The sequence below is a fragment of the Diabrotica virgifera genome, chromosome 3 (assembly GCF_917563875.1).
Source record: "Diabrotica virgifera virgifera chromosome 3, PGI_DIABVI_V3a".
Lineage (NCBI taxonomy): Eukaryota > Metazoa > Arthropoda > Insecta > Coleoptera > Chrysomelidae > Diabrotica > Diabrotica virgifera.
Window position 1 is genome coordinate 192,287,432 of NC_065445.1, and position 26,927 is coordinate 192,314,358.

A 26,927-nucleotide genomic window follows, 5' to 3' on the forward strand; every position below is an offset into this window, starting at 1 on the left:
CATATTGAAGTTTTTTTATATGATTTATCAGTTTCTTATTCTCAAATTTGTTTAGAATGCTTCAATTTTTAGTAATAGACGAAAAAGCTCAAATTTACCGTTTTTTGATTTTCATTTTTGTTTATAACTATATGTATATCAGCAAAATCGGCTGCAGGAAATAATCCGGTCAACTTAGACATCAAAATAGTTGGCAAATAACAAAAATTGCCGTAGAGCCAAATTTAGATGGAGAGCTAGAGTTTACCATAAAAAATAAAGTTTTAAAAGTCCCCATCGATCCCATGTGTGCAACAAAAGTTATTCGGGGTCAAAGGTTAAAATTTGGGATTTTTTGGATTTTTCTCGAAAACGGTAAGTTTTATCAAAAAAAAAACATCAAACCAAAGTTGTGGATCTTAACATTCTCTACAAAAATAGTCCCTACAATTTTTTTCCTAAGAGTTACCATTCCTGAGATATCGCGATTTTAAAAGTTACTTTATACATTATACTTTATACGCATATATAAGCCACGTATATAAACAAATGCCTATTTGTGTCTCTTTTATATAATATATCATACTATTCTGGAAATATTTCTTCAAAAGATAATCAGTAACAAACTGAATTTCCTCTATCAACGTGGCCTTGAAAACCATTTGGCTATATCATTGTTTAAAAAAGAACATATTGTCTCTTGTAAACAATGGCTACAGTATTGTCCGTAGGTCTTGTTCATATTATTATCTGACCCGTGTTATGCTGATATAGCTTGAAATAGCCCTGAATTATGAGCTATTTATGAGCTTTCATATTCCGCAAACTAAAAATTTTGAGCTCGTTCCACTGAGCAGGAATTTAATATTTTAGTGGGGGGCCGAGTCAGCCCCCCCTACTTAAAATAAGGAATATTGAATCGATTTTTGCGGCAGCATTACGAGCTATTTATGAGCTCTTGAAATTATATAGTTTCGATTTTTGAGCTCATCCCCTTCACCCCCAAACAATCCTTTAATTGATTTAACTTAAGAGAAAATGATTAGAAAACTTAAAAAGTATCGTATTACGGATATAATTCCTATAGCTTATATACTCTAAGAATAAACTATTAAATCATGTGCATTTCGATTATTGAGCTACAACCCCTTCGAAAGAAAACCACCCTATCTTCCCGGCTTAAGAGAAAGTTGTACTTAAAATGCATTAAATTAATTATTTGGCGAATACATATCATTTAATAATTTATAACTTCCCAAATTACGCGCATTTAGATAAGTAAATTGCAATTTATTTTGTATAGTGCAGTCATTGAAGGTAAAAATCAACGATTGCCTTTAATTTCGGTGAACCTTCATCGATTTTCACGAAAATTGGTCAGTGGTTAGAGGATACCTCAAGAAACAAAGGTGACATGGTACCACCTTGCGCCTTTACCCTGAGGGTGGATACCGCCCCTTCTCGGGGGTGAAAATTATTTTATAAAGAATAACTGCACAAATCAATAAAAGAACAAATTATAAGCAAAATTTATTATATAAAGTTATTAAAATAAGTCAATACTTTTTAAGTTATTAAAGATCAAAGATTTTAATTATTCGTGAAAAGAATGCATATTTTGAAGCGGTTTTTCGTAAATTACTGAAAAACTGTAAGTTTTTACAAAAAAGTTAATAGTAGTTTAATTCGTATAGCTAGTATTCTAAGAATAAACTCTTAAATCACGCGCCTTTCGATTATTGAGCTACAACCCCTTCGCAAGAAAACCATCCCATATTCCCGGCTTAAGAGAGAGTTGTACTTAAAATAATTTAAATTAATTATTTGGCGACTACATATCGTTTAATAATTTATGGGCTCGCAAAATATACGCATCTCAATTATTGAATTGCCATTTTCTTTCTATAGTGCAGTCACTGAAGGTAAAAATCAACTATGACCTTCGATTTCGGTAAATCTCCATTCATTTTTACGAATTGACAATAACAACTTGCGGTTTTAGCCTGGGGGGTGAAAATTACTTTATTAAAATAACCCCACAAATCGAGAGAGGGACATTTGTTATATACTGTTATTAAAATAAATCAATACTTTTTGAGTTATTAAAGATCAAATATTTTCATTTTTGTAAAAGAAAATGCATGCTTTAAAGCGATTTTTCATAAATAACTCAAAAACGTTTTTATCACTAAAATTGAAGCTAATAAAAAATATAATAAATTGCTTACTTGAAAAACCCTTTAATGTTAATTTAAAGTATAAAGTATAAAGTATGGTATTTAAATGTATATTTTTTTTCTGCGACTGTTCAAATCTAAGGATTCAAGCTTAAATAACGGGAAAGAGATGCATTTTATAATACTTAGGTATCTACTAAATACTTGTCAAAGTACTTAGAAATACCTATCAAAAATGAGCTCCAGAAAAAGTTGATAGCATCAAAATTTATACTTATAAAGTATACAGCTATAAAACTGTATTACATTTAATCTTTCAAATACTTTATTTTTTTAGATCATATTTAAAATAATAACTCCAACAATACTCGATTGACGTAAAAAATGATAGATAACGAAATTTGAGTTTTTTTTTATTAGCAAAGATTTTACTTGTCTTTGGATTTATGTATGAATCAAAATAACGAAGATAGAAACGTTTAAGCCTTTTTACTACGAGAACAATGTAACTGGAGCCCTTTAACCTATTATCCTAAAAAATAAAGTATTTGAAAGATTCAGCCGGTACTTTATGTCTAGGTTGATAACGGGTTAGTTAACCGGAGTTTAATCGGGACCTCTTTAGGGTCTCTTGAGTTGTAATAAATGCAATTACAAGTATTATTGTGATTATAATGCCCGGTTGCACCAACAGATCTTAAGCTTAAGTCAAGAATATCATAAGAATTAATATAATATAATTATAATATATTACAATAAGAATACCATAATATAATAATAGATATAATTGATAATAATGTAAGAATCTAAAATTATGGTGCAACGTAAGTGATACTCAAGGAGGCCCTATTTATAAGTAGAGCTTAGCTAATCTGGAACTTAAGATCTGTTGGTGCAACCAGGCATAAATAAGAATAATAATAATAATTATAATTGCATTTATTACAACGCAAGAGACCCTAAAGAGGTCACGATTAAACCCCGGTCAACAGAACTAACCGGCTGTTATTCGAGACATACAGTATCGGGCCTAAATGTAATACAGTTTTATAGCTCTTGAAATTACCTTTCAAATAGTTGAATGTGCCTGATATCATAAAAATTAGCAGAGTGATTAAAAAAAATTCATTTTTATTGTAAAAATTTTTGGAGGATAAATTTTGATGCTATTATATCAACTTTTTCTGGAGCTCATTTGATAGGTATTTCTAAGTACTTTGACAAGTATTTAGTAAGTGTTATAAAATGCATCTCTTTCCCGTTATTTAAGCTTGAATCCTTAGATTTGAATATTCGCAGTAAAAACTATACATTTAATTACCTATAACTTACTTTAAATTTACATTAAAGGGTTTTTCAAGTCAGCAATCTATTATATTCTTTATTAGCTTCAATTTTAGTGATAAAAGCTTTTTTGTAAAAACTTACAGTTTTTAAGTTATTTATGAAAAATCGCTTTAAAGCATGCATTATCTTTCACAAAAATTAAAATATTTGATCTTTAATATCTCAAAAAGTATTGATTTATTTTAATAACACTATATAACAAATTTTGCTTAGAATTTGTCCCTCTCTTGATTTGTGGGGTTATTTTTAATAAAGTAATTTTCACTCCCGAGAAGGGTTGACATATACCCCCGGCTAAGTTGTTATTGTTAATTTTGTTTCTTGAGGTATCCTCTATCCTCTCACCAACTTTCGTGAAAATGAATGGAGATTTACCGAAATCGAAGGTCATAGTTGATTTTTACCTTCAGTGACTGCACTATAGAAAGAAATTGACAATCCAATAATTGAGATCCGCATATTTTGCGAGCTCATAAATTATTAAACGATATGTAGTCGCCAAATAATTTAAATTATTTTAAGTACAACTCTCTCTTAAGCCGGGAATATGGGATGGTTTTCTTACGAAGGGGTTGTAGCTCAATAATCGAAATGCACGTGATTTAATAGTTTATTCATAGAGTATATAAGCTAGAGGAATTATATCCGCAATACGATACATTTTAAGTTTTCTCAGCATTTTCTCTTAAGTTAAATCAATTAAAGGGTTGTTTGGGGGGTGAAGGGGATGAGCTCAAAAATCGAAACTATATAATTTCAAGAGCTCATAAATAGCTCGTAATTCTGCCGCAAAAATCGATTCAATATTTTTATTTATAGTGGGGGGGCTGACTCAGCCCCCCCTCCCCACTAAAATATTAAATTCCTGCTCAGTGGAACGAGCTCAAAATTTTTCGTTTGCAGAATATGAAAGCTCATAAATGCTCATAAATCAGGGCTACTTGTTTTTTAATTTTTGCAAGTGGGGGGGGGGGCAGCTCAACACGGGTTATTATCTGTTTCTTTTAGTGGTAAAGGTTCAGTTCAAGTGAATATAAGTACTTATTACAAGCGTCTACCATTTAGCAGACATTACGGGCTTACAGTGACAGTTGTATTTGACGGCTACAGTGACTCGACAAAGAATATTAAAGCTGCAGGACAACGTCGTCGAACTACAAAAACATCATCGGGTTCCGAGATCATCTTTGATGAAAATATAACAGTTCCAGCGAATCAACAACAATTTTTCGCTAACATTAATAATAAATCTCGTTTCATTTCCATATTAACTGACAAATTAACAGTTGCGAATATTGAAGTGAAACAAGCTAAAAATGACGTAGATGTCCTTATAATTGAGACAGCAATTGAAAAATTTAAGGCAACAAACACAACAATTGTATAGTTGGTGAAGATGTTGATTTGTTAGTACTGCTTACTGCAAGGACTCCAGTAGATAAAGTTATTTATTTTCTGAAACCTGGAAGGGCTCAACAGCGAACAGAGATATATTCTTCGAAAAGTTTATCGGCTTATCCCAAATGCCAAAAGTACATTTTATTTTTACATCCGATAACCGGATGCGACACTACGTCAGCAATGTACAGAAGGGGCAAAACGTCAGTACTTAAGTTATTCGAAAAAAAAAAAAGATTTGACTGACTGCTGTAAAGTTTTTACAGAACTTGATTCCACACCGCAACCAATAATTACGGAAGAAATTCGCTTTAAAAAAAAATTCAAAAAAATTAGTATTAGTTGTCTTGATATATACCGATACTTAACTTTTGTAAAAAATATGCGAAACAAGAAACAAGTGCAATTATCATGTCATTCTCCAACATCAGCATCTGCTTTTCAACATTTGTGTCGAGTATATTATCAAGTTCAAACATGGCTAGGCAATGAACTGAATCCAGAAGACTGGGGTTGGAAATTTATAGATAATACTCTGGAACCGATTAAAACCTTACTCCCACCTGCTCCGGAAAAACTCCTTAACACTATTTTTTGCAATTGTAAAAAAGGTTGTAGTGCCAAATGTGGATGTACAAAAGTCGGGTTGCTGTGTTCTCTAGCGTGTACCAACTGCCAGGGTCAGTCTTGCTCAAATGTCCAGTTTAGTACAACAGAGGAAGACTCCTGTGATTTTAATGAAGAGACCAATGACTCAGTCACATTTGAACAATTTTTGAACATCCAGCAAGAGGAAGAGGAAGAAAATGAAATCGAAGAAGACTTGACTGTTGAAGTAGACTTTCAAGAATATGAATCTGATTAGAATATCTAAAGAAATCAGTGGAGTAGGCCTACAGGGGAAACCACGGTAAAACAAAACGCGCCGAGTACACTACCTCACAGATGGTGTGGAAACGTGTGCATATCATGTATAATGTGACTCTTTGAATCGCGATATCTCAGGCATGGCAACTTTTTAGGGAAAAAATAGTTAGGATTATTTTTGTACAGAATTTTAAGATCTACAACTTCGGTTTAAGGTTCTTTTTTGATAAAACTTACCGTTTTCGAAAAAAATCCAATAAACCTCAAATTTTGACCTTTTACCCCGAATAACTTTTGTTGCACACGTAGGATCGATGGGGACTTTTAAAACTTTATTTGTTATGGAATACCCTAGCTCTCCACCTAAATTTGGCTCTCCGGCAATTTTTGTTATTTCAAATGTCTATATAGACTGGGTTAAAACATATGTATAGGTTATTAATGTAGATGTCCATACTACTCAAAAAATTTTCGGCCTGGATAGGGAGGTGTCACGAGAAAAATCTTATTTCTCTGGACTAAACAGCTAAATTAATTAAAATGTGTGGAGGCCGAACAGTGACAAGGAGTACTAAGCTCAGGTTGGTCAATTCCCTTATTTTTCCATTGCTACAAACGCAGCTGCATGGACTCCCAAAAAATCGATAGAAGTAAGATCAAAGCTTTCTGCGCGTGTCCTAGACAGAACACAGAACCAACTTGATGTCAATTCTGGACGTTATAAAAGACCGGCTTTTAAATAAAGTAAACCGAGCATCCCTAAATAACTTTGGCCACATAACCAGAAGAACGGGCACTATGGAACTAATGGTAAGTAGAAGGTAAGGTGTAAGGCGGATTCCAAGAGAAAGGACCAAATGAAGATTTTGGTGGGAAAATCCCTACATAAAGCCGTCTATTTGGCATAGGATGGCTGTCAACAGAGACAGCTACGTCATACGTTATTGGTATATACCAGAGTGCGTCCAGGGAGAGTGTAGCCAAGCCCGGAAACCAGAGCAAAATATGGCCGCCCTCAGTGATCACTGCTTGCCCTAGTCGCACACAAAAATATAAATTTTACGTAACTGTCAGTTGTAAAAAGAAGATTGAGGTTATATAGAAACAGTACAAAAAATGCAAAATTATATTTTGATTAAATTAATGTTATGTTATTTTATTAGAACTGCTTGTTTTGAGAAAGTCTGAAGTGCCTATAGATAGTGCAATGTTGATTCGGAGAAAAAAGACGTTAATTCATAACAGAAACTAAATTAATCTGAACCAAATCATTGTAAACAAAATTCTGGTCTCATTATGGATGGGCTGCAGTGGAGCTTGCAATAATTGGTTTCACACTGATTGTGTAAAAATATCATTTGCTTCTTAAAAAGCTAAAACGGTATTGTGATAATTCTATAGAAAAGGTGAGAGTATGAGTTGAAGTCATTTAGGTTCGGATGTGTGGAAGATACTGGGAATAAGATAAGAAGCTGGTCAAAATAGTAAAGCAGAATACATAGCGTGGAAGGAGTTAGTATGGTTATTGTTAATGAAAAGTATAAGCATTTATCAGTTATTCTGCAGGTGGATTCTCCCAGGCATAAACTGTTGCTAGAAAAGGGGTAAGATCAGATGAGGATGCTGGAGCTAAACTGGTCTGTTACTTACAAGATTAGTTTTTGTGATAATTTGCAAAATGTGTTTAGGTGCCTCTTTTAATACTAGTGACATAACCAGTGTTTAAACATGGATTAAAAAATAGTGTGTGTACTTTTATGTATGTAAGTTATACTTACAGTAGACGCCCTCTTAACCGACCGACCCTACACCTTTTTGGATGATACTATTTTTAGATTAGAGGTCATACAAGTTTCATAATTTGTCTTGTGAGTGATATTGTTAATTACATATGTATATACACATCGACATTCGTTTCACTTTATATTTTGACTTAATTTGTTTGAAAATGAATCGTGACCCATGGGAAAAGTTATAGTGGACGGACTATATGTACATACTACTTTTTTGTTTATAGATCATAAAATACTATAATAGCAAATTTTTTAATAGAGTTACATATGTAATGTCTTTCTGAGGGTGGTTTTAAAGATTTTCGGTTTAACCAACTTCTTGATTATCCGACCTATGGGCAGCTCCCGTCATGGTCGGTTAAGAGAGCGTCTACTGTATATATGATTTCAACTATTTCAAGGAAATAAATAGATTCAAAACAAACAGTTTATTTGTAATTTATTTAAATATTAAATTAAATTTTAATACTTACTACTTTCCAAAAGATTTCATTAAAAGAATAGCACAAATTAAAAAATTATAAAACATATATTTACTAAAAACACCAATATATTTTGTTCACACTTTATTTCCACCGATACGTAACTTGAAAGATTTAGCAACTAACTTTATATTGTCTGTGTGCACAATAGTGCATACTGTTAGTTTTATAAAAAACTCACAACATTTTTCCCAATCGCACCTAATAACTTCAAAAATAGAATCAAGCTAGAAACATAAAGCATAAACGAACTTATAGGTGTTTAATTTAAAATGACAAAAAACATATAAACGTTTTTTGGACAGAAAAGTAATAGACCACTTGTGCGTTTAGATTTGTCAATTTTAATCAAAAGCTAAGTAATGACTGCTAGGTCTGTATGAATTTTTAAGTCTGTATTACTCATTATTCATCACGAATAGCTGGTAATGTATCCACTGGAAATGTATCAGAAATTTTAATACCTCTTCTTGGTTAATGTGGAAGAGACAGATAAAATTAATGGAACATTGCTGGAATAAAACTTATGTTAAGCGATAGTCCATATTCTCCACTTACTGCGGTCACTTTATTAAGTAAGCAGTATCTGTAGGTTTTCATGTGATTCAGCTAAAAGAACTGTATCATCAGCGTATCTCAGGTTATTTATGATCATGCCATTAATTCTAATGCCTATGTTTATTTCATCCATTGTCTTACTTAATATGTCTTCTGAGTACCTATATATTAAATAATATTGGTGAAAGTATACACCCTTGTCGAACACCTTTTTTTTCATTTCTATTTCTTCTGATGTTATGTCTTCTATTCTCACTACCGCTTTTTGGCCATAGTATAAGTATATAGCGAGCCTATAAGGGTCCGTTTTTCCTTTAGAAATATGGAAACCTAAAAACTGTTAATTGTAATAAAATGAATTATTCTATACCTATACAATATTGTGACAATCAATTGATATCGGCCCTGGACAGATAACGAAGTACAGGCATATTTGTGCTCTTCACAATTTGTTAGTTCTTGAGTGGTGAATCAATATCTATGAAAGATTTTTTAATTTTTGCATATTGGTAAACAAAAGTATGTTACATCTCCTACTGTAAGTAAAACTGTAAACAATTTAAAATGATTGATTTAACATGTAGTGTTACCACTTTAAATTCTTAACCTGTCCAAATCAACCGGAAACAAAAAGCTGACAAGTTTCTTTGCTAGTGACATGTGAGCGATTTTACTAATTTGATTTTTAGGCATCAATATTTATTTTGAATTGACTTTATTTATTTTTAAATAAGAACACTTATATTAATTTAAATACACAGACTTACTTCATATTATTTATTTACCACACTAACTTACAAGAACAATAAACACTTAATAGTATTTAATTTATTAGGAAATACTACACATTATCAAATCTAACTTATATTGTACTTTACAAAATTTATCTAATCAAAAATACCTCCAAATCGTACGCTCTAATACAGTATCTCGTCGTGGCTTTATTAGACTTCTCACTCATTCACAATCGTTGCCTTAAATACTATTTACAGTTTTTCTAGAACAAAAAGAATGATAGCGTCATTTATCTGTTAAAAGAGTCTCCCTTTGATTCTAGAATGAAAATAATATTTACATAAAATAAAGTAACATTTACATGTATCCAGAAACTGGTGCCAATCTCACTGGAATGGCAGTGGCATGAAAAATAGACCACCTTTCTATTCAAGGCAGCGCTGGCAGACAGCTCTGGACTGGCGTAAAAAAGTGTTTACACTTGAACAAAACCCTATACAAGATGACTCTGCCAGATCCTTGGTAGAGGAAGAAATTAGAATAATCACAAGAAACTTCCTTGATGGACAACGAATCATCCAAGTAACGAATCAAGACTGCTAAATACCCCTCCTGGATTTGAAAGGTGACTGAAGAAACCATGGCCAACAAACTTAATAAATTAACTATTTATGTGAACTAATATAAAATATATTATACAGGAGAGTTGCCACATGGCAGCTTCTCCCTCATGTGTTCAACATTCACACCATTTACTTATAGCTTCATGATCAGATGGTAAATTAAATTGTGTATTAAATAAAAAAAAATGTCAAAATATTTTTTATACCTAAAGGTGGAGCAGAATCTATTTCCTGAATTTCAGTCATACAATTTTGATCGCTTATGGAAGATGTTTGTTGTCCTTTATATACTTTCTTATTTTGTACACCAATCCTTTTTCTCGGCGATTCCAAATTCAATTCTTGTTCTGCATTACTTCCAATCATTGCAGGAAGTATTTGTATTGTACGATGACCTGATACTAAAGATATAGGAAATGTCAAACAATGAGGAATGCACATAACTTTCCCCTTGTTGCCATATTCTAAATTTGAAAAAATATATAGAGAATAGTCAGATTTTTTTGATATGCCATTCCTCTTACAGAAACATTTCATTGGCTAGAATTAGTGACGAGTATAATATATGATGTCATGGTAACTGACGTCTGTCATAATATTGGAGGTTACATTTATAATGTCAAATTATTGTTTTCAATTTATATTTCATTTATTTAGTTTATATTTTAACAACAGTTTATTTTTTAAATAACTTTACTTTCCCTTCCGTATCCTTGATTGGTTGTTTAGGTTCGTAATGGTTTTCTTGTATGGTAGGTTTAGTTAGGCATTAATTTTAAGAAATGTTGCTGGCTAAATGGGCACAGCTTCCAAAGGCCACAAAAGAAGAAGAAAAAATAAACAAACAAAAATCTTACATAACCTTCTATCTAAGCCTTCTATACTATAGGAAAACATGACTGACACTGGGTGCGTTCGGATGACCACAGCGGCTGGACAGCTGAGCCAGCAGTAGCTGTCAGACGTCACCGCTGGAAGTCAGCCTCTGAGAGATTTACTAAGCTTTCCCTATCACAGCTGGATACAACCACTCAGCCGATTTCTGCTGACAATCAGCCGCTATGGTCGTCCAAACGCACCCACTTATACGCTCTGAGCTTCGCTGGTGTCGCTCCTAGCGGATTACTAATTCAACTTTCACCAGTAATTTTTAAATGTATTATTTAATTGTTATCGCTTAATATTTAAAACGCAAAAAAATAATTAAATTGTAATCGATTTTTTAAAAATTTTGCTAACTGTTTTAACGTTCTCTCAATGAAATATTAATTTCTTACTTCAGATACATTCACAATTATCGTGTAGATGGCGCTTAGATGATTTATATCTAATTATAATTAGATATTACAACATATTAAAAAAACTTAATTCAGTATTTAAACCGTAAGTATACTTAAGATAAAAATATATACCACAGCTTTGACCAACTAATATTTTTTCTAATTAATGTTTTTAATTTCAATTTTAAATTATTCACTTTGACATTTATGTCAAATTTCCAGTAAAGGTTTACAGACTTGTAACTACTGGCTCTCGCGATTTTTTAATTATCCCCTCTACCTACGAGCTCAGCGTATATTACAGATACAGTTGGAAAAATGAAAGAATACCCATGAACGATCACATCAATCACTTAATTTATGTTTGTTGTCTTTTTCTATAAATAATAAACGTTTGTTATAGAAAAAGATAGGAAACACAAAATAAGTGATCAATGTGATACTTCATGGGTATTCTTTATTTTTCCCACTGTAGTTATCTTTGTTTCACATTCTTAAAGACAAAGAGAAACAGTGTCACCTGTAGTTGCTGTGGTAAATACATACCGTCGAAAAAATGAAAGAATACCCATGAACGATCACATCAATCACATATTATTCATCTATCTCTCTCATTTATTATTTATGAAAAAAAAACAGCAAATACAAAATATGTGATTGATGTGATCGTTCATGGGTATTCTTTCATTTTTCCGACTGTATATGTTTTTATTTGGCAACAGCGCTTGTTTCCAAACTTAACGGTAGTGAAAAACTAATAAATGAGGAAAAATTTGTTGAATTTGCTTGCCGTCAAGTTTGTACGAGTACTAGTGGGTTATATTTCATTAAATATAATATGAAGTGCATGCCTAATTGTTTAACTTTTAGTTTATCATACTTTAACAATGAATTGGGTGGCTCTCTGATCCAATATAAGTACTGTTATTATTTCCACTAAAAATGGTTACAGGAACAATTTTTGAAATTTTTTGACTTGATTGATATGACACATTTTTAAAATTCTGATCAGTCTGACGTAGAGGACATTTTGTTTGAATAATAGGTTTGTTCTAGCAAACAGTCGAACTAGTCAGCAAACAGTTGGTCAGTGAGAGAACATAATACAGTTATGAGTGCTATCCCCTCTACTCGCGCTGGTCCACTATTCGCTAATGGTTTCAGACCGTTTGAAACTCGTGCTAGAAGAAACCGATTGTCTGTAAGAAACAAATCACAATAACTGAATAAAACAGATTTTCCCACCTACCTCTATCCAAAGTATACATTTCCTGGCCTCATTGTAGAGAGCATAGTCATATTTTTTCTCCCTAGGGAAACAAAGTACTTTTAATCCCTAGGGAGTAAAAGTAAAAGTGATGTTGACGTCATACTATGTCATAGCATAGATGAAATAACTTATTGACACCCTATACTATTACTCTATTTTCTATTAGGTAAGTATCCATACATTTTAAATTTTATTTATAGATGTTGTAAAATGGTAAAAACAGTAAATTGTTATTTTGATTTAAAAATTTTTCATTAATAATTTGATAGTTATACTGTACCTACTTGTTAGTTTTAGTTCTCTAATAAATTTTGTTAGTTCTATTGTTGATTGAATACACAAATTCCTGTATTCAATTATGATTCATGTATTCAATCAACAGTTATAAAATATTTTAAAAATGAAAAAAAGACTTATTTGAGGGAGGTGGAAAAATGTATAACATGGGAGAAGTGCCTTTTCCTCCCTTGAATGATTACTGTAGTAAACTAGTAAACTTTATTCTTGGGAGGAAAAGGTGCACTTCGCTCTCTTGTTATACAAATATCTATAGGTGTTAAATTGGTGAATAAACAAAAAACCAATATAAATAATTAAATACTTTCGCTTTCTTCTCTAAATATTGTTGGTACAGCAATGCATTTTAATTTTCTGCTGCCATCTTGTCTAACTTTTTTCCACATGTCAGAAGTAGTGTTCCTAAACATTCAAAAATTGAATACAATATTTTTTAATGATATAAATATTATAAAGAGAATGCATCAAATGCAAGTACTCAATTAATTTTACTTGAAGAACTTACTTCACAAACAACAGCATATTTGTTTGGATCTTGTTTTAACCCTATATTTTTAATCCACACTTTCCGTCGTTCAGATTCTTTTGGGAAAGAATTCATTTTCACATTATTTTTCCCCAATCGACTTCGCAACCTTTTACCTTACAGGAAGGCATTTTTCAACCTGAATAATAATAGTAATAGTAATTTAATATTTCACTCTATCTAGTTAAGTGAGGTTAAACCAGAGTAAACAGTAAACGAAAAATAAACAACTGATCATCTGTTTACCCCTTCCATATTAATCCGGAAATCTGAGCAAAAGATGGCGGAGCCAATCAGCTTTTAGCGTATACGATGGCAACACTCTTCCAAGACGCACACTGGTATATACCACGACACAAACCAAGGACGTATGACGTAGATATATTAATATTACGTGACACATGACACAAGCTCGAAACAAATGACAATCAATGAAAAGCCCTATTTATGTAAATTTTATTGTAATTGAGTGACATTACATTTTCCATAAGACGTGTGAGGTGTCCTTTGTGACAAAAAAGTTGTACACACAGTTCCACAATAATTAGTAATGACAAACTTAATTAGGAATCAAAGGTCTCTATTTATAAATTGTCTATAATATTAACTCTATTATTTCTAAATAGAACAGATAGAACATAGAACTGTCCTTTGTTAGAAAATATGCAATCAAAATGTATTCCATAACAAAAAAAGTAGCCTTCATAAGGATCCCGATAAGCAGTATACAAAGAAAAATACTCAGAATTATTCAATCAAGGTAACGAGAGCCTTAAAAGCCTCAATTCCAATCTAATATTTATATCCGAATGACTGTATTATGTGTACGAAATTTGAAGTAAAAACTTACGCAATTAAATTAAATTAAAAACACTCAGGTAATATTCCTTCAGCTCCTCGTAGCTTAAAATTTTCGAATTCCTGAAAATTTCTATGGGTTGCTCCTGATGGTCTTGCTCCTGGTCTCCCCACGAATCCAGCCAACCACTTAGCACTCCCATTTTAGTGTGTCAAAAAGTATCCTCCGGAAAAGAAGCTTAACTTTGTGATTAAAACTAGCACTGATTACTGAATAAAAATATTCCTTTATTTGTTGTGAAGAATTGCGCGATAGGTACAGCCGGTTCCTAAAAAAACTGATACGACTCTTAGTAAGATATGATCATGTTGAGCAGTGTATTTGATTGATCTGACATTATATTAATTATGACAGACAAATAATAAAATAAACAAACAACAAACAACTGATTCATGAAAAAACTAATAAGTATTTTAGAAAAATTTAAACGCAGGATGAAAGATTACATTATTACCGAGGGCGGAAAGCCCCTTAGAATAAACAAGCAGTTTCTATTGAATGAAATATTTGAAATTAAATATCACACTTTTTTTTATTTTCAGCCCTGTAACTTATTAAAATAAATATTATAGAAGTTTTCAGGGACTTTCAGCCCTCGGTAATAATGTAGTCTTTCATTCTGAGTTTAAATTTTTCAAAAATATTTATTAGTTTTCTCAGGATTCGAAAAAAAATGAATACAATTAAAATACATTGAGAATTTTGACATGCGCCACTATTTTGCATTAACTCAATGTAAAATTTTAAACTGTTGAATTCCAGCTTCCCTAATTATTTGACATCAAAAGACATTAGAAACTATTTGTAGATGATTGAAATCTGTATTGAAAACAACTGTTAAAATTGTTCTACGTAATTAAACATATTCCAAAATTTTGTAAAAATGTAATACGTTTCAGTTTTCAGCCCAAACTTAGGCCACACACAATGCGATAATGTTCACATTTTTGAACTGTCAATATTTTTATTTTATCATCTATTGTTTAAAAACAATACAGTTGATAAGATACCCTCAGTTGCGGAGAAAGTCTTAATAATAAAGATTAATAATAAAGTCTAATAACCGTGGAACAGAATAAGCTATCTGACAAATTTTAAGATTTGGCAGTGACATTGACAGTATGTAAATATTAAGTATTTATCCTTCAAAATACACTGCTCAATTTTCTACAAAATACGCGTCAAGAGTCGTATCAGTTTTTTTTGGAACCAGGTGTACCTGGTCGGCCGAGTTCCTTGTTTGTGGTTCGAATACCTAAACCTGGAGAACGAAGTAATTTTTTATGGTGTCCTTTCCATATGCCGATTGCCTTTGAAAACTTGAAAGATTGGTTTTTCCTTTAATCTTTTTATTGGCTTGGCACTGGTATCTTCTTCTCTCTGCGCCATATCCTCATTGGATGTTGGTGATCATTCTGGTCCACATGTTTGTTTACAGCGGTTCTAAACAGTTTAAAAGTTTTTGATCCGTGTAGTGTCTCAGATTTCTAAGCCAAGACATGCATCGTCTACCCGGCCCTCTGCTTCCTTTTCATTTACTCAGCAAAATTACTTGTAGAATGTGATATTCAATTTTTTTTCTCATCACATGACCAAAACATTTTCGTTGGTAACTCGATGCTTCGACGAGATACAAATCATCCTTCCGTAATACCACATTTCGAATGCTGTAAGGCATTTTCTTATTGCGTGTTTCTGTAAGGGTCCATGTTTCTACTCCGTGCACTGGAGTTGAAAATACATAACAGTTCCTACTGGAAGTCTAACGATTATATTAAAGCCCATATTGAAAAGAGAAACTTTCATTCTATAAAATTTACTTCGGGCTTTCTCAATTCTAACACGAATTTTTTCGAATGATCCCTATCTTCATTTAAGTTGCAATCTTTAAGTATTCATTTTGGGACTGATACAGCAGAGTTAAATTCCTAATTAGTATTCCTTTAGAATAATTACAATCAAAGTAATTTCAATTTTTTCTTCACGTGTTAAAAACAATATTTTTGTATTAGTACGGGATCCGATAGGAGGTCAAAATGTACCCATCTGCTTGCCGGATGAAACATTTTTTTTATTAAATTTCATACATAGACAAATATGGTTGCCTATCAAAATCGTGTCATAGCTGTCCTTAAGGGGGGCCGAAGGGGTTGAAATCAATATTCCAAACACATATTTTTGAAAGTATGATAGAATTGTTTTATTTTTAAATTAAACAGGCATATTTAGTACAATTCAAAGATTAATCAAGAAAAATTTTAAGGAAAAATACTGAAAAATAAGCCAACGGAGGCAAATTTTTAAACGACACCTCAAAATATAATGAATTTTGCGGTGGACATCAGAACTCATCATTGAATGATGGCAAACAAAAAATTCAAAAAGATTTTATTAGCTTATGAGTTTCTCGAGGTGACACTGTCGTTTTTAGTTTTATCTAATTTTGACTTTTTGATATCACTCAGAAATCTAAACAAAGATTTTTTTTTGCAAAAAGGGTGAAAATCAACAATTTTTTTGTATTGTTAAACAAAAAATAAGCATAACAAAAATATCTCGACAGCGTTACCTCAAGAAGTGTCTAAAGAAAATATATACAAAATTCCATCTGAGTTGGTCAAGTAGTTTTTGAGTTACAATGTCTACAGCCTAAAAAAAGCAGTTTTGAGAAAAATGCGTTTAAAGTATTGTCAACTTTTTTTTTCAATTTCTTTTTTGTCTGTCAAATGGTAAAGTGATGCACACCGAAATATGTTTTTAAATCGCAGAGTAATTTACAAAAGGAAATAAGTACAGCTGTTGACCGTTTCTCACTACGCTCAAGCGCGTTGGCACGAACTTGCTATAAAACGAGTCGAAGGTAGTGAGGTAGGGAGATAGTGTTAAATAGCTCTACGTTCGACCCGATTTGCAACAGGTTCGCGCCAGCAAGCTTGAACGTAGTGAACAACGGTCAACAGCTGTTTTTATTTTCTTTTGTAAATTACTCCGCGATTCAAAAAGATATTCCGGTGTCCATCATTTTACGATTTGAAAGACAAAAAAGAAATTGAAAATAAAAGTTTACAATACTTTTATATAGGCTTTTCTCAAAACTTCTTTCTTCAAAGGCTGTAGACATTGTAACTCAAAAACTACATAACCGACCTACCTGGAATTTTGTAACTATTTTCTTTAGACATTCCTTGAGGTAAAACTGTCGAGATATTTTTTGTTGTATGCTTATTTTTTGTTTAACAATAATAAATATAAAATCAATGGGAAAGTCCCAGTAGCTGGCTGTATACCATAATTAAAAATCAAACAGAACAAGTAAAAACTTCGTTTGTTTTGATTATAAAAAGTATATTGGTATAAAAAGTTTATTGAAAAATTATTAAAACATAATTGGTCTGTCTCCATCGAACTGGCAAGTACTACACGTTATCATCGAGCAGTGAATCATGTTGCCCTTTGAGCACTCTTAAATTTATCGTTTAACATCGACTTAGAGTCACTACTAACATCAGTTTTTAAAAATGTAAATCATATTTCTCGATGTCACCTATTTAACCCGGTCTATATAGACATTTCAAATAACAAAAATTGCCGGAGAGCCAAATTTTGGTGGAGAGCTAGGGTATACCATAATAAATAAAGTTTAAAAAGTCCCCATCGATCCCATGTGTGCGTCAAAAGTTATTCGGGGTCAAAGGTCAAAATTTGAGATTTTTTGGATTTTTTTCGAAAACGGTAAGTTTTATCAAAAAAAAACCTTAAACCAAAGTTCTAGATATTAAAATTCTCTACAAAAATAGTCCTTACTATTTTTTTCCTAAGAGTTGCCATTCCTGAGATATCGCGATTTAAAGAGTCACATTATACATGATATGCACACGTTTCCACACCACCTGTGAGGTAGTGTACTCGGCGCGTTTTTTTTACCGTAGTTTCCCCTGTAGGCCTACTCCACTAACTGTTTTGACAATTTTAGGATAATTTAAGGAAACAATACCGGTCAAGTTCTAGATATTACCTTATTATTGATATTGATTATTGATATTGCTATTGATTATTAGGTTAAATATTGTTTTGATTTCTTTAGATATTTTAATCAGATTCATAGCTAGTTAGTCAGTAACTCTGGTAGCGTGAGGTTGTGTATGTTTTGATTTGCAACACGGCCAACTGCTAATTGTTGTGTTTACATGTTTGTTTTGATTTGTGGAGTGTTGTGAGTTACTAGTAGTAAGTCGTTCTACTTTTTGTTTACTTTTATCGACCTTATTTATTACTGCAATACAATTTTTGACCATGACATACAGCTGTGAAAATTGTTTTTCACATTTTTCTGATTCGGATAAATTGAATAATTTAAGATGTAATGGAGATTGTCGGAGAACTTTCTGTATGAAGTGTACACGCCTAAACAAGTCGTTCACAAAAGCCTTATTGGATCAAAAATTTTCCCATCTAAAATTTTTTTGTACACTATGTGATTCGCCTAGCTTAAGATATTTAGATGAAAAAATAAATAACCTATCAAAAAATCAAATACCTCTAGAAAACTTTGAGGCCTTAACACAAGTTACTAAAAAGCTTACTGATAATTTGCCAGTTTTTATGGAGACTTACGATTTGTTAACAAAAAATGACGACAAACTGGACTATATTATTAAAAAAATTGACGAGATCCATAGACTGAATAACCTGCTGAATCCTGAAAAGGTTTTAAAATCTGTAAGGCAGATGGAACATGATATTTTCAATTTATCGTCAGTTTTTTTCGGCGGTTCAGATGAGACTATAAAGGTTCAAATCCAAGACTCAACGTCTACTGAAATTAAGGTGGGATTAGAAAGGCTTTCTTCAAATGTCAGTGAAATCTCAAATCAATTGAGTAATATTTCCAAAAATTTACCTACCTTACCAACAAAAAAAGAGGTATTGAACAAAAAAACATTTTATGCCACCACAAGTACCCAAACTGAAGAGCCTCAATGTTGCGAAGTAAGTCCAGAGCAAAAGTCAAAAAACACAGAAGATAAATGTCAGTTTGTAATTATTAGTAACTTAACCCCAATATACACCCCTATACAAGTGGTACACTACATTAAAGAGAAGCTAGGTATCAAAGAATATATTAGATGCTACGCCCTCGTTAAAGATGCCGACAAATCAACTGGTTCTTCATTTAAAATAGGCATAAAATCTAGATCATCGATTAACTTACTATTTAATAAGGAAATTTGGTCACCTGGTGTAATCATTAAATGGTCCATTGAATCTTCATATTCCGAACCATCCGAGTCACATAAGAATCCGAAGAATATCAGAAGCCCTGTTATCCCGGAAAATCCAGTTACCAGTTTATGCAACAACAAAGATGAAGTACAGAACACAAATATATGTTCAGACAAGCAGGCCATCGAAATTTGTAAATCTAAGAATCCTTTCCATTCGCAAATTAATTTCGTTAAGAAAGATACTTTAGAACCATCTATAAATCTGGATCCTTTGACTCCACCAAGAGTTAGATTAACCAATAACTCTAATAGTCGGTATCTTCTAGCCAGATTAAGGGAACCGGATACCTTAAAAGCCATTAAACTTCATCTTGCTTATCTACACGACCAACCTGCTTCTGTATTTTACGATGGATTTACCAACACAAGCGTTAAACTGTTTTTGGCCTCCGAAGGGCTTCCTACCAACACGGAAGATCTACGAAAAATTCTTCTAGAATTTAACGAAGTCTATGGAATTGGTCCAGATGAGGTGGAAGCTGATCTTGCTGCTTTTAGGTCCTTTCTCGCTTCTGAAAGAATTATCCATTTACAAAAATCAAGGGAATGTCACCAAAATTACTATTCCGCTGTGTCTCCTAAACGAAATTTTTAAACATCACGACGTGTTCTGAGGGACTAGAATCCTCAAATTATTTTAGTGATAACAACTTTAGCATGGTTCTGATTAATATTCGTTCTATAAGATATAAAACTGATGAATTATTTCTATTTCTAGAGGAATTAGGGTTTCCTCCGATAGTTGCGGTTACTGAGCACTGGCTTGAAGTCAACGAGCCTTTTTTTGTAGAAAAATATTCCACTATTGCTAGGTACGATCGTCAAAGTTCAGCGCATGGAGGCACCCTGATTCTTTCTACAAGTAATGATTTTTCTCTGGTAACAAAATATGATTTTCTATTAAGCGAAGCATTCTTTGAGTTTTCCTTAGTTTACAGTAAGAACTTTAATCTTTATATTATTTGCATTTATAGATCACCTGACTCTTCCGTGAAACTATTTTTTCAGAACCTGCTTAATTTGTTAGATGACCTGCCCCATAAAAGCAGAAAAATTTTATGCGGGGACTTTAACATTAATTATGCTGCTGCTTGTGCTACACAAATATCCCTGGTCAACATATTTGAATCGTATGGTCTAACAATGCACATTGATTCTCCTACAAGGATTACAAAAACTTCATCTACCATAATTGATTATATTGTCTCAGATTTCTCACCCCGTGATGTCTGCTCTACAACTGTTAATGCGGGACTATCTGATCATGAAGCGGTTTATACGAAGTTTAACATCTTTAGCAAGCACTCTTCGAAAACTCGACGTTTAGGCAGGATTTTTTCCGCTCGGAATTTTCGTAAATTCCAAAATTTATGCTTAACCTCTGAGTGGCCCTTTCCTTCTATGAACGTCGATAATAATTTCAGTGACTTTTTGAATAAGCTTGTCTGTATCTTCAATAAAGCATTTCCTTTAATCACAATTAAGCCAAAACATCACAAACCCTGGACTACCAAAGGTGTCCGCATATCAGCCAAAAATATGCGTTCACTACTGTATATCAAGAAATTTACTACCAACGTCTCTGTTACTGAATATATCACCAAGTACAGGGCGATCTATTTAAAACTTATAAAATCAGCTAAAAAATTGTACTATCAAAATCGTCTGAGAAGCTCTAAAAGTGTTGCAAAAGAAACTTGGTCCATAATAAACGATCTTCGTAATAAAACTCACACAGCTCAAACATTTACCCTTCCAGACCCAGAAAATCTAAATGAATATTTTGTTAATGTGAGTAAAAATATAACATCAACTATTGTGTCACAACAAGATCCCATTTCCTATCTCCCTAATTCAGGAAAGGTCTCGAATTCATTCTTTATAAGACCGGTTGATAAATCTGAACTGATTCAGACAATCAATAATATCAAAAGCAAATCTTCCTGTAGTACCGATGGACTATCCATAAAAATTTTCTCAAATCTCCCAGACAGTGTGTTGGGAGTCCTCATCTCTCTAATTAATGATTCTTTTGAGAAAGGTAAATTTCCAGAGTGCCTAAAGACGGCCATCATTATTCCTCTTCATAAGGGTGGTGAAAAATCAAATGCCTGCAATTATAGACCTATTGCATTACTACCGGTACTCTCCAAAATTATTGAGAGACTAATAAAAGCCCGACTTATGTCCTTTCTCGTTGATAACAATATTTTATCACAAAATCAGTTCGGCTTTTTAAATAATAAATGTACCACAGATGCCATGTTTTCTGTACTACATGAGGTTTATCAAGCATTAAACAATAATCTGCACACTGCCACTGTTTTTTGTGATTATGCCAAAGCTTTTGATTGTGTGAATCACGACATTTTGATAAAAAAACTAGATTTCTACGGAATTCGAGGTATTTCTTCGAACTGGTTTCAATCTTACTTGGATAATAGGAAACAACTGGTTAGAGCAAATGATACAGACTCTACTCTCAAAAATGTTGTATGTGGGGTACCACAAGGTTCAGTATTGGGTCCTCTAATTTTCCTTATCTTTATTAATGACATCACTAGCTTAAAAATCGATGGAAAAGTTTTTCTTTTTGCTGATGATACCAGTATCACTTGGAGCAACTCAAATATCGCAACTCTTCATGCTACTATAACTTCTGATCTACTTACAATAAAATCTTGGTCCGATTCAAATTTACTCTCTTTTAATGTAGATAAAACAGTAGCATTGTCCTATAAAGGAGCTCTTCAACCCTTACCTCTTCATAACAGCCAGATCAGTATCGTTGATTCTGTAAAGTTTCTTGGTATTTTTTTAGATAGCAATCTGAAATGGTCCCTTCATATTGATGTGTTAAGCAAGAAACTATCCTCAGCTTGCTTTGCAATAAGATCTGTTTCAAAGGAAATGAATTTAGCCTCTTCCAAAATAACATATTTTTCTTTGTTCGAGTCACATCTTCGATATGGTCTCCCTTTTTGGGGTTCTGGTACGGCTGCCCAATCTGATGTTATTTTTAAATTACAAAAAAGAGCAATAAGATATCTGTTTGGCCTCAGAAGAACAACACATTGCAGAAGCTACTTCAAAGATCACAGGATTCTAACACTACCTTCTTTATATATTTTAGAAACTGTTTGCTTAATTCGTAAACATCTACATGTCTTTCCAGCAAGACCTAGACATGACTATTCCACCAGAAATTCTACCTTTGACATCTATTTACCGATCCCGTCCAGTGAGTTAGTAAAGAAATCTATATTATATTCTGCGAAAAAACTTTACAACCATCTCCCTCTACAACTTAAATCTGCAACATCTTTCTCCAAGTTCCGTAAAATGACTAAAGCCTATTTATCTGAAAGACCATATTATTCAACAGCAGAGTTTCTTAACCAATAACTAAGAAAGTACAGTATTCTTATTTATAAGTATAATCTTAATCTATATTTGAGTGTCATATGCAGCAGCTTAACTTAACTTATTAAATTTCTTAAGGTAGATTATGCAATTTGCAATTTTTTTTTTTTAAATTTTGCAATAGATTGTTACTGTTTCTTTTGTTTATCTTCATTATTTTTATTTATGTAGACGATTTATATCATTTTAGTAAATTGTATTTGTTATTTGTTATTGTTCTTATTTTTATGATTCTTGTAAGCTTTGTCTATAAAATTGTTAAATTTTTCATGACAATAAAGCATATTTCTATTCTATTCTATTCTATTCATATTCTTGACAGTCTGCTTCAACAGTCAAGTCTTCTTCGATTGCATCTTCTTCCTCTTCCTCTTGCTGGATGTTCAAAAATTGTTCAAATGTGACTGAGTCATTGGTCTCTTCATTAAAATCACAGGAGTCTTCCTCTGTTGTACTATACTGGACATTTGAGCAAGACTGAACTTGGCAGTTGGTACACACTAGAGAACACAGCAACCCGACTTTTTTACATCCACATTTGGCACTACAACCTTTTTTGCAATTGCAAAAAAAAGTGTTAAGGAGTTTTTCTGGAGCAGGTGGGAGTATGGTTTTAATCCAGAGTATTTTCTATTAATTTCCAACCCCAGTCTTCTGGATTCAGTTCATTGCCTAGCCATGTTTGAACTTGATAATATACTCGATACAAATGTTGAAAAGCAGATGCTGATGCTGGAGGTAGACATGATAGTTGTACTTGTTTCTTGTTTCGCGTATTTTTTACAAAAGTTAAGTATCGGTATTTATCAGGACAAATAATTATTTTGGAGCTCCATAAACCGCAAGAAGAAAGCGAATTCCTTCCGTAATTATTGTTTGAGGTGTAGAATCAAGTTCTGTAAAAACTTTACAGCAGTCAGTCAAATCTTTTTTTTTTCGAATAATTTAAGTACTGACGTTTTGCCCCTTCTGTACATTGCGGACGTAGTGTCGCAGCCGGTTATCGCATGTAAAAATAAAATGTACTTTTGGCATTTGGGATAAGCCGATAAACTATTCGAAGAATATATCTCTGTTCGCTGTTGAGCCCTTCCAGGTTTCAGAAAATAAATAACTTTATCTACTGGAGTCCTTGCAGTAATCAGTACCAACAAATCAACATCTTCACCAACTACAATTGTTGTGTTTGTTGCCTTAAATTTTTCAATTGCTGTCTCAATTATAAGGACATCTGCGTCATTTTTAGCTTGTTTCACTTCAATATTCACAGCTATTAATTTGTCAGTTAACATGGAAATGAAACCAGATTTATTATTAATGTTGGCGAACAATTGTTGTTGATTCGCTGGAACTGTTATATTTTCATCAAAGATAATCTCGGAACCCGATGATGTTTTGTAGTTCGACGACGTTGTTCTGCAGCTTTAATATTCTTTGTCGAGTCATTGTAGCCGTCAAATACCACTGTCACTGTAGGCCCGTAATGTCTGCGTAGATACTGAACATATTTATCAAAAATAACGCTAAAGGTTTCTTCTCGATCCCACACAACGTGATGTAGTAGGTACCCTCCATCAATAATGTAAGTAGCGTTTCTACGACCAACCTCAGTATTGACTGATTCAAAGCAATCATAAATTGCTGACTTTGTTGTTTTACGCATTCCAGCTGCATCGAAAAGTGATACGGGGTAAGAAGCTAATTCATACTCAAAAAATGTTTCAATCTCATGAACCAGACCTACGTACAATACTGTAGCCATTGCCTATAATAGACAATCTGTTCTTTTTTAAACAATGGTATAGCCAAATGTTTTTCAAGGCCACGTGGATAGAGGAAATTCAGTTTGGGACTGATTACCTTTTGAAAAAATATTTTCAGAATAGTATAATCTACTATACAAAAGAGACACAAATAGGCATTTATACTTGTCTTAAGGGCCACATATATATATATATATATATATATATATATATATATATATATATATATATATATATATATATATATATGTCTTCATATCAAGGCGAGATCCGTTTGTATCATAAGCTATACAAGATGAGATCCGTTTTGCAAGGCGAGATCCGATTTTGGATCTCACCTTGTATTCACGTGTATATAGTGACATCTCAATGTAACAATGGTTAGGCTACAAGGAAATCGATTTTTATCTGGACCTCATTTTGCACCCCTTTTGGTGAATTTTATATTGCAGTGGTTCCACTAAATCCGCTGTAGAGGGCAGCGCGCGCGATCCGTTGTGTATATGGTAAATATATATTTTGCAGACAACCCGAGATCCGGTAAATTTGGAAACATCGCAAATGAATTTCACGGTCAGCTCTCTCACTCGGCTTATGTCTAGCTTGAATAAGAATGTTTACATTATTTAAGGGCTCTGTCCAGAAAGGCGATTGTCAAATATCTCGAGAACTAGACGGCATATCGAAAAAACTTTGGAATGCTTTTTGAATGGTTTTTCAAAATCTATATACTTATGCAATAGCAGGGTTCTTATTCTGCCTGCGAAAGCGGTGGGTGTAGTAACTTTGAATTTTCAACTGAAACACTTTATTTTTAATTAAATAGTTGAAATTTAGAATTAAAAATACACAACTTTTGTTTGAATCGATAATAGCTTCTTTAATCCAGTCGGAAGAGCTTCAAAATCGTCGTTTTTATGACATTTTTAGGGTTTAGGGGTACCTCAGGTAGTTAGCTTAAAACGTAAGAAATAAATTTGAATAGTTAATGTTTATTGATAAACAAAGCTCCAATTCTATTTTACTTTAACTCATTTTAAGGCTATTTCAATAAACTAATCGGTTCTTTTTTCAGTTTTTTGGTAAAACATTGTAACATAGACGAAAATTCTTAAAATCGGCTATTTTTCATTTAAATTGTCAATAAATAATTAAATTGAGAAAAAATTGGTCAGATTTACATAAATTTTGTTATTCCGTCCATATAGAAACTAAAACAATTGTTACGTAGTTACACTGAGTGTCATAAAAACCGTGTATTTTTACTCATTTCTTTGAGCTATTTCACGTAATATCGAGATATAAGTTGTATTTTTTACATAAGTTATATTAACGTTAAACTGACTTAATTTATAGTTTTATAAGCAACAATTAAGTATAGCGAAATTTATAAAACCTTGTTTAAATTGTTTTACATGCTCTATAATGCGGTTATCTTAAATTTTGTTTTGAATGTTTTTCTTCTTACTGGTAGACAAAAAATGGCAAAATGTGCATTGTTGACATCAAATTGTTGATAACCAACATAGTTACTACTCAAAATATTAAAAAAACTAACCTTCGGTATAACAGGTTGCCTGGAAACCAGATGCAGAACAGTACCATAAATGTTTTAGACTTTTTAGCACTTTCTTTAAGTGAAATTTAAAATCATTTACCACCCATGTACACTCATTACGGAATCTGTTACAAGAATTTCAGCGATTTCAGCCATTTTTTCAAAATTTATTTGGATTTTCTCTAGTAATCCTTCCAAAAGACAATACATAAATGGTGAATACCTTTTACACCAACTTCAAGGAGGGTAATTTATACAGGTACATACCTGGAATTATTATATGGACAGTTCACTCTTGTTAGAGTATAGTTCGCTCAAATATGAGCTCTTTTAATCCATTTCACGCGGTAAATTAGTCCGCTTTTCCTTTAGGTCTTAGTTCATAGGTTGTGATGTTTTTTTGCCCTCTCTACTATCTTCTTCCACTCTCTCCGGTCCTGAATCTTTTCTCTCCAGTTTGCAATTTCCATCTTTGATATATCGTCTAGCAGTTGATCTTCCCATCTAATTTTTGGTCTTCCTCTTGGTCTATTTTTTACTGGTTTCCAGTTCATTATCTTCCTGATCAGTTCTTCTACCCCTCTTCTTTGTGTGTGCCCAAACCATCTGAGGCTTTGTGCTTTAATGAATTTTACTATATCTTCTCGTTTATTTATATTTATTATTTCATGGTTCATCAGCTTTCAATATTCCCCTGTTTCTGTCTT

General features: G+C 32.6%; 1 protein-coding gene across 3 annotated transcripts; it reads right to left on the minus strand.

Moving 5' to 3' along the window:
* Positions 1 to 9,363: 9,363 nt before the first annotated feature.
* Positions 9,364 to 14,898, minus strand: LOC126881489 (uncharacterized). Of its 3 annotated transcripts, none has more exons than XR_007696878.1 (2): positions 13,312 to 14,898; positions 9,364 to 9,598 (listed from the first exon to the last, which is right to left on the minus strand). XR_007696878.1 is itself a non-coding variant. In XM_050645775.1 (2 exons), exons 1-2 carry the CDS (start codon positions 10,494 to 10,496, stop codon positions 9,588 to 9,590), a joined length of 342 nt encoding a protein of 113 aa, XP_050501732.1. In that variant the 5' UTR covers positions 10,497 to 12,469; the 3' UTR covers positions 9,364 to 9,587. The 3 variants fall into 3 exon arrangements, 1 of the variants encoding a protein (XP_050501732.1); XR_007696879.1 differs by lacking the exon at positions 13,312 to 14,898 and adding an exon at positions 12,489 to 13,305; XM_050645775.1 differs by lacking the exon at positions 13,312 to 14,898 and adding an exon at positions 10,166 to 12,469.
* Positions 14,899 to 26,927: the final 12,029 nt, after the last annotated feature.

What these genes read in the sequence shown, in the direction of transcription:
- LOC126881489 (XM_050645775.1), bottom strand. Translation starts at nt 10,496, where the DNA reads ATGAAATGTTTCTGTAAGAGGAATGGCATATCAAAAAAATCTGACTAT.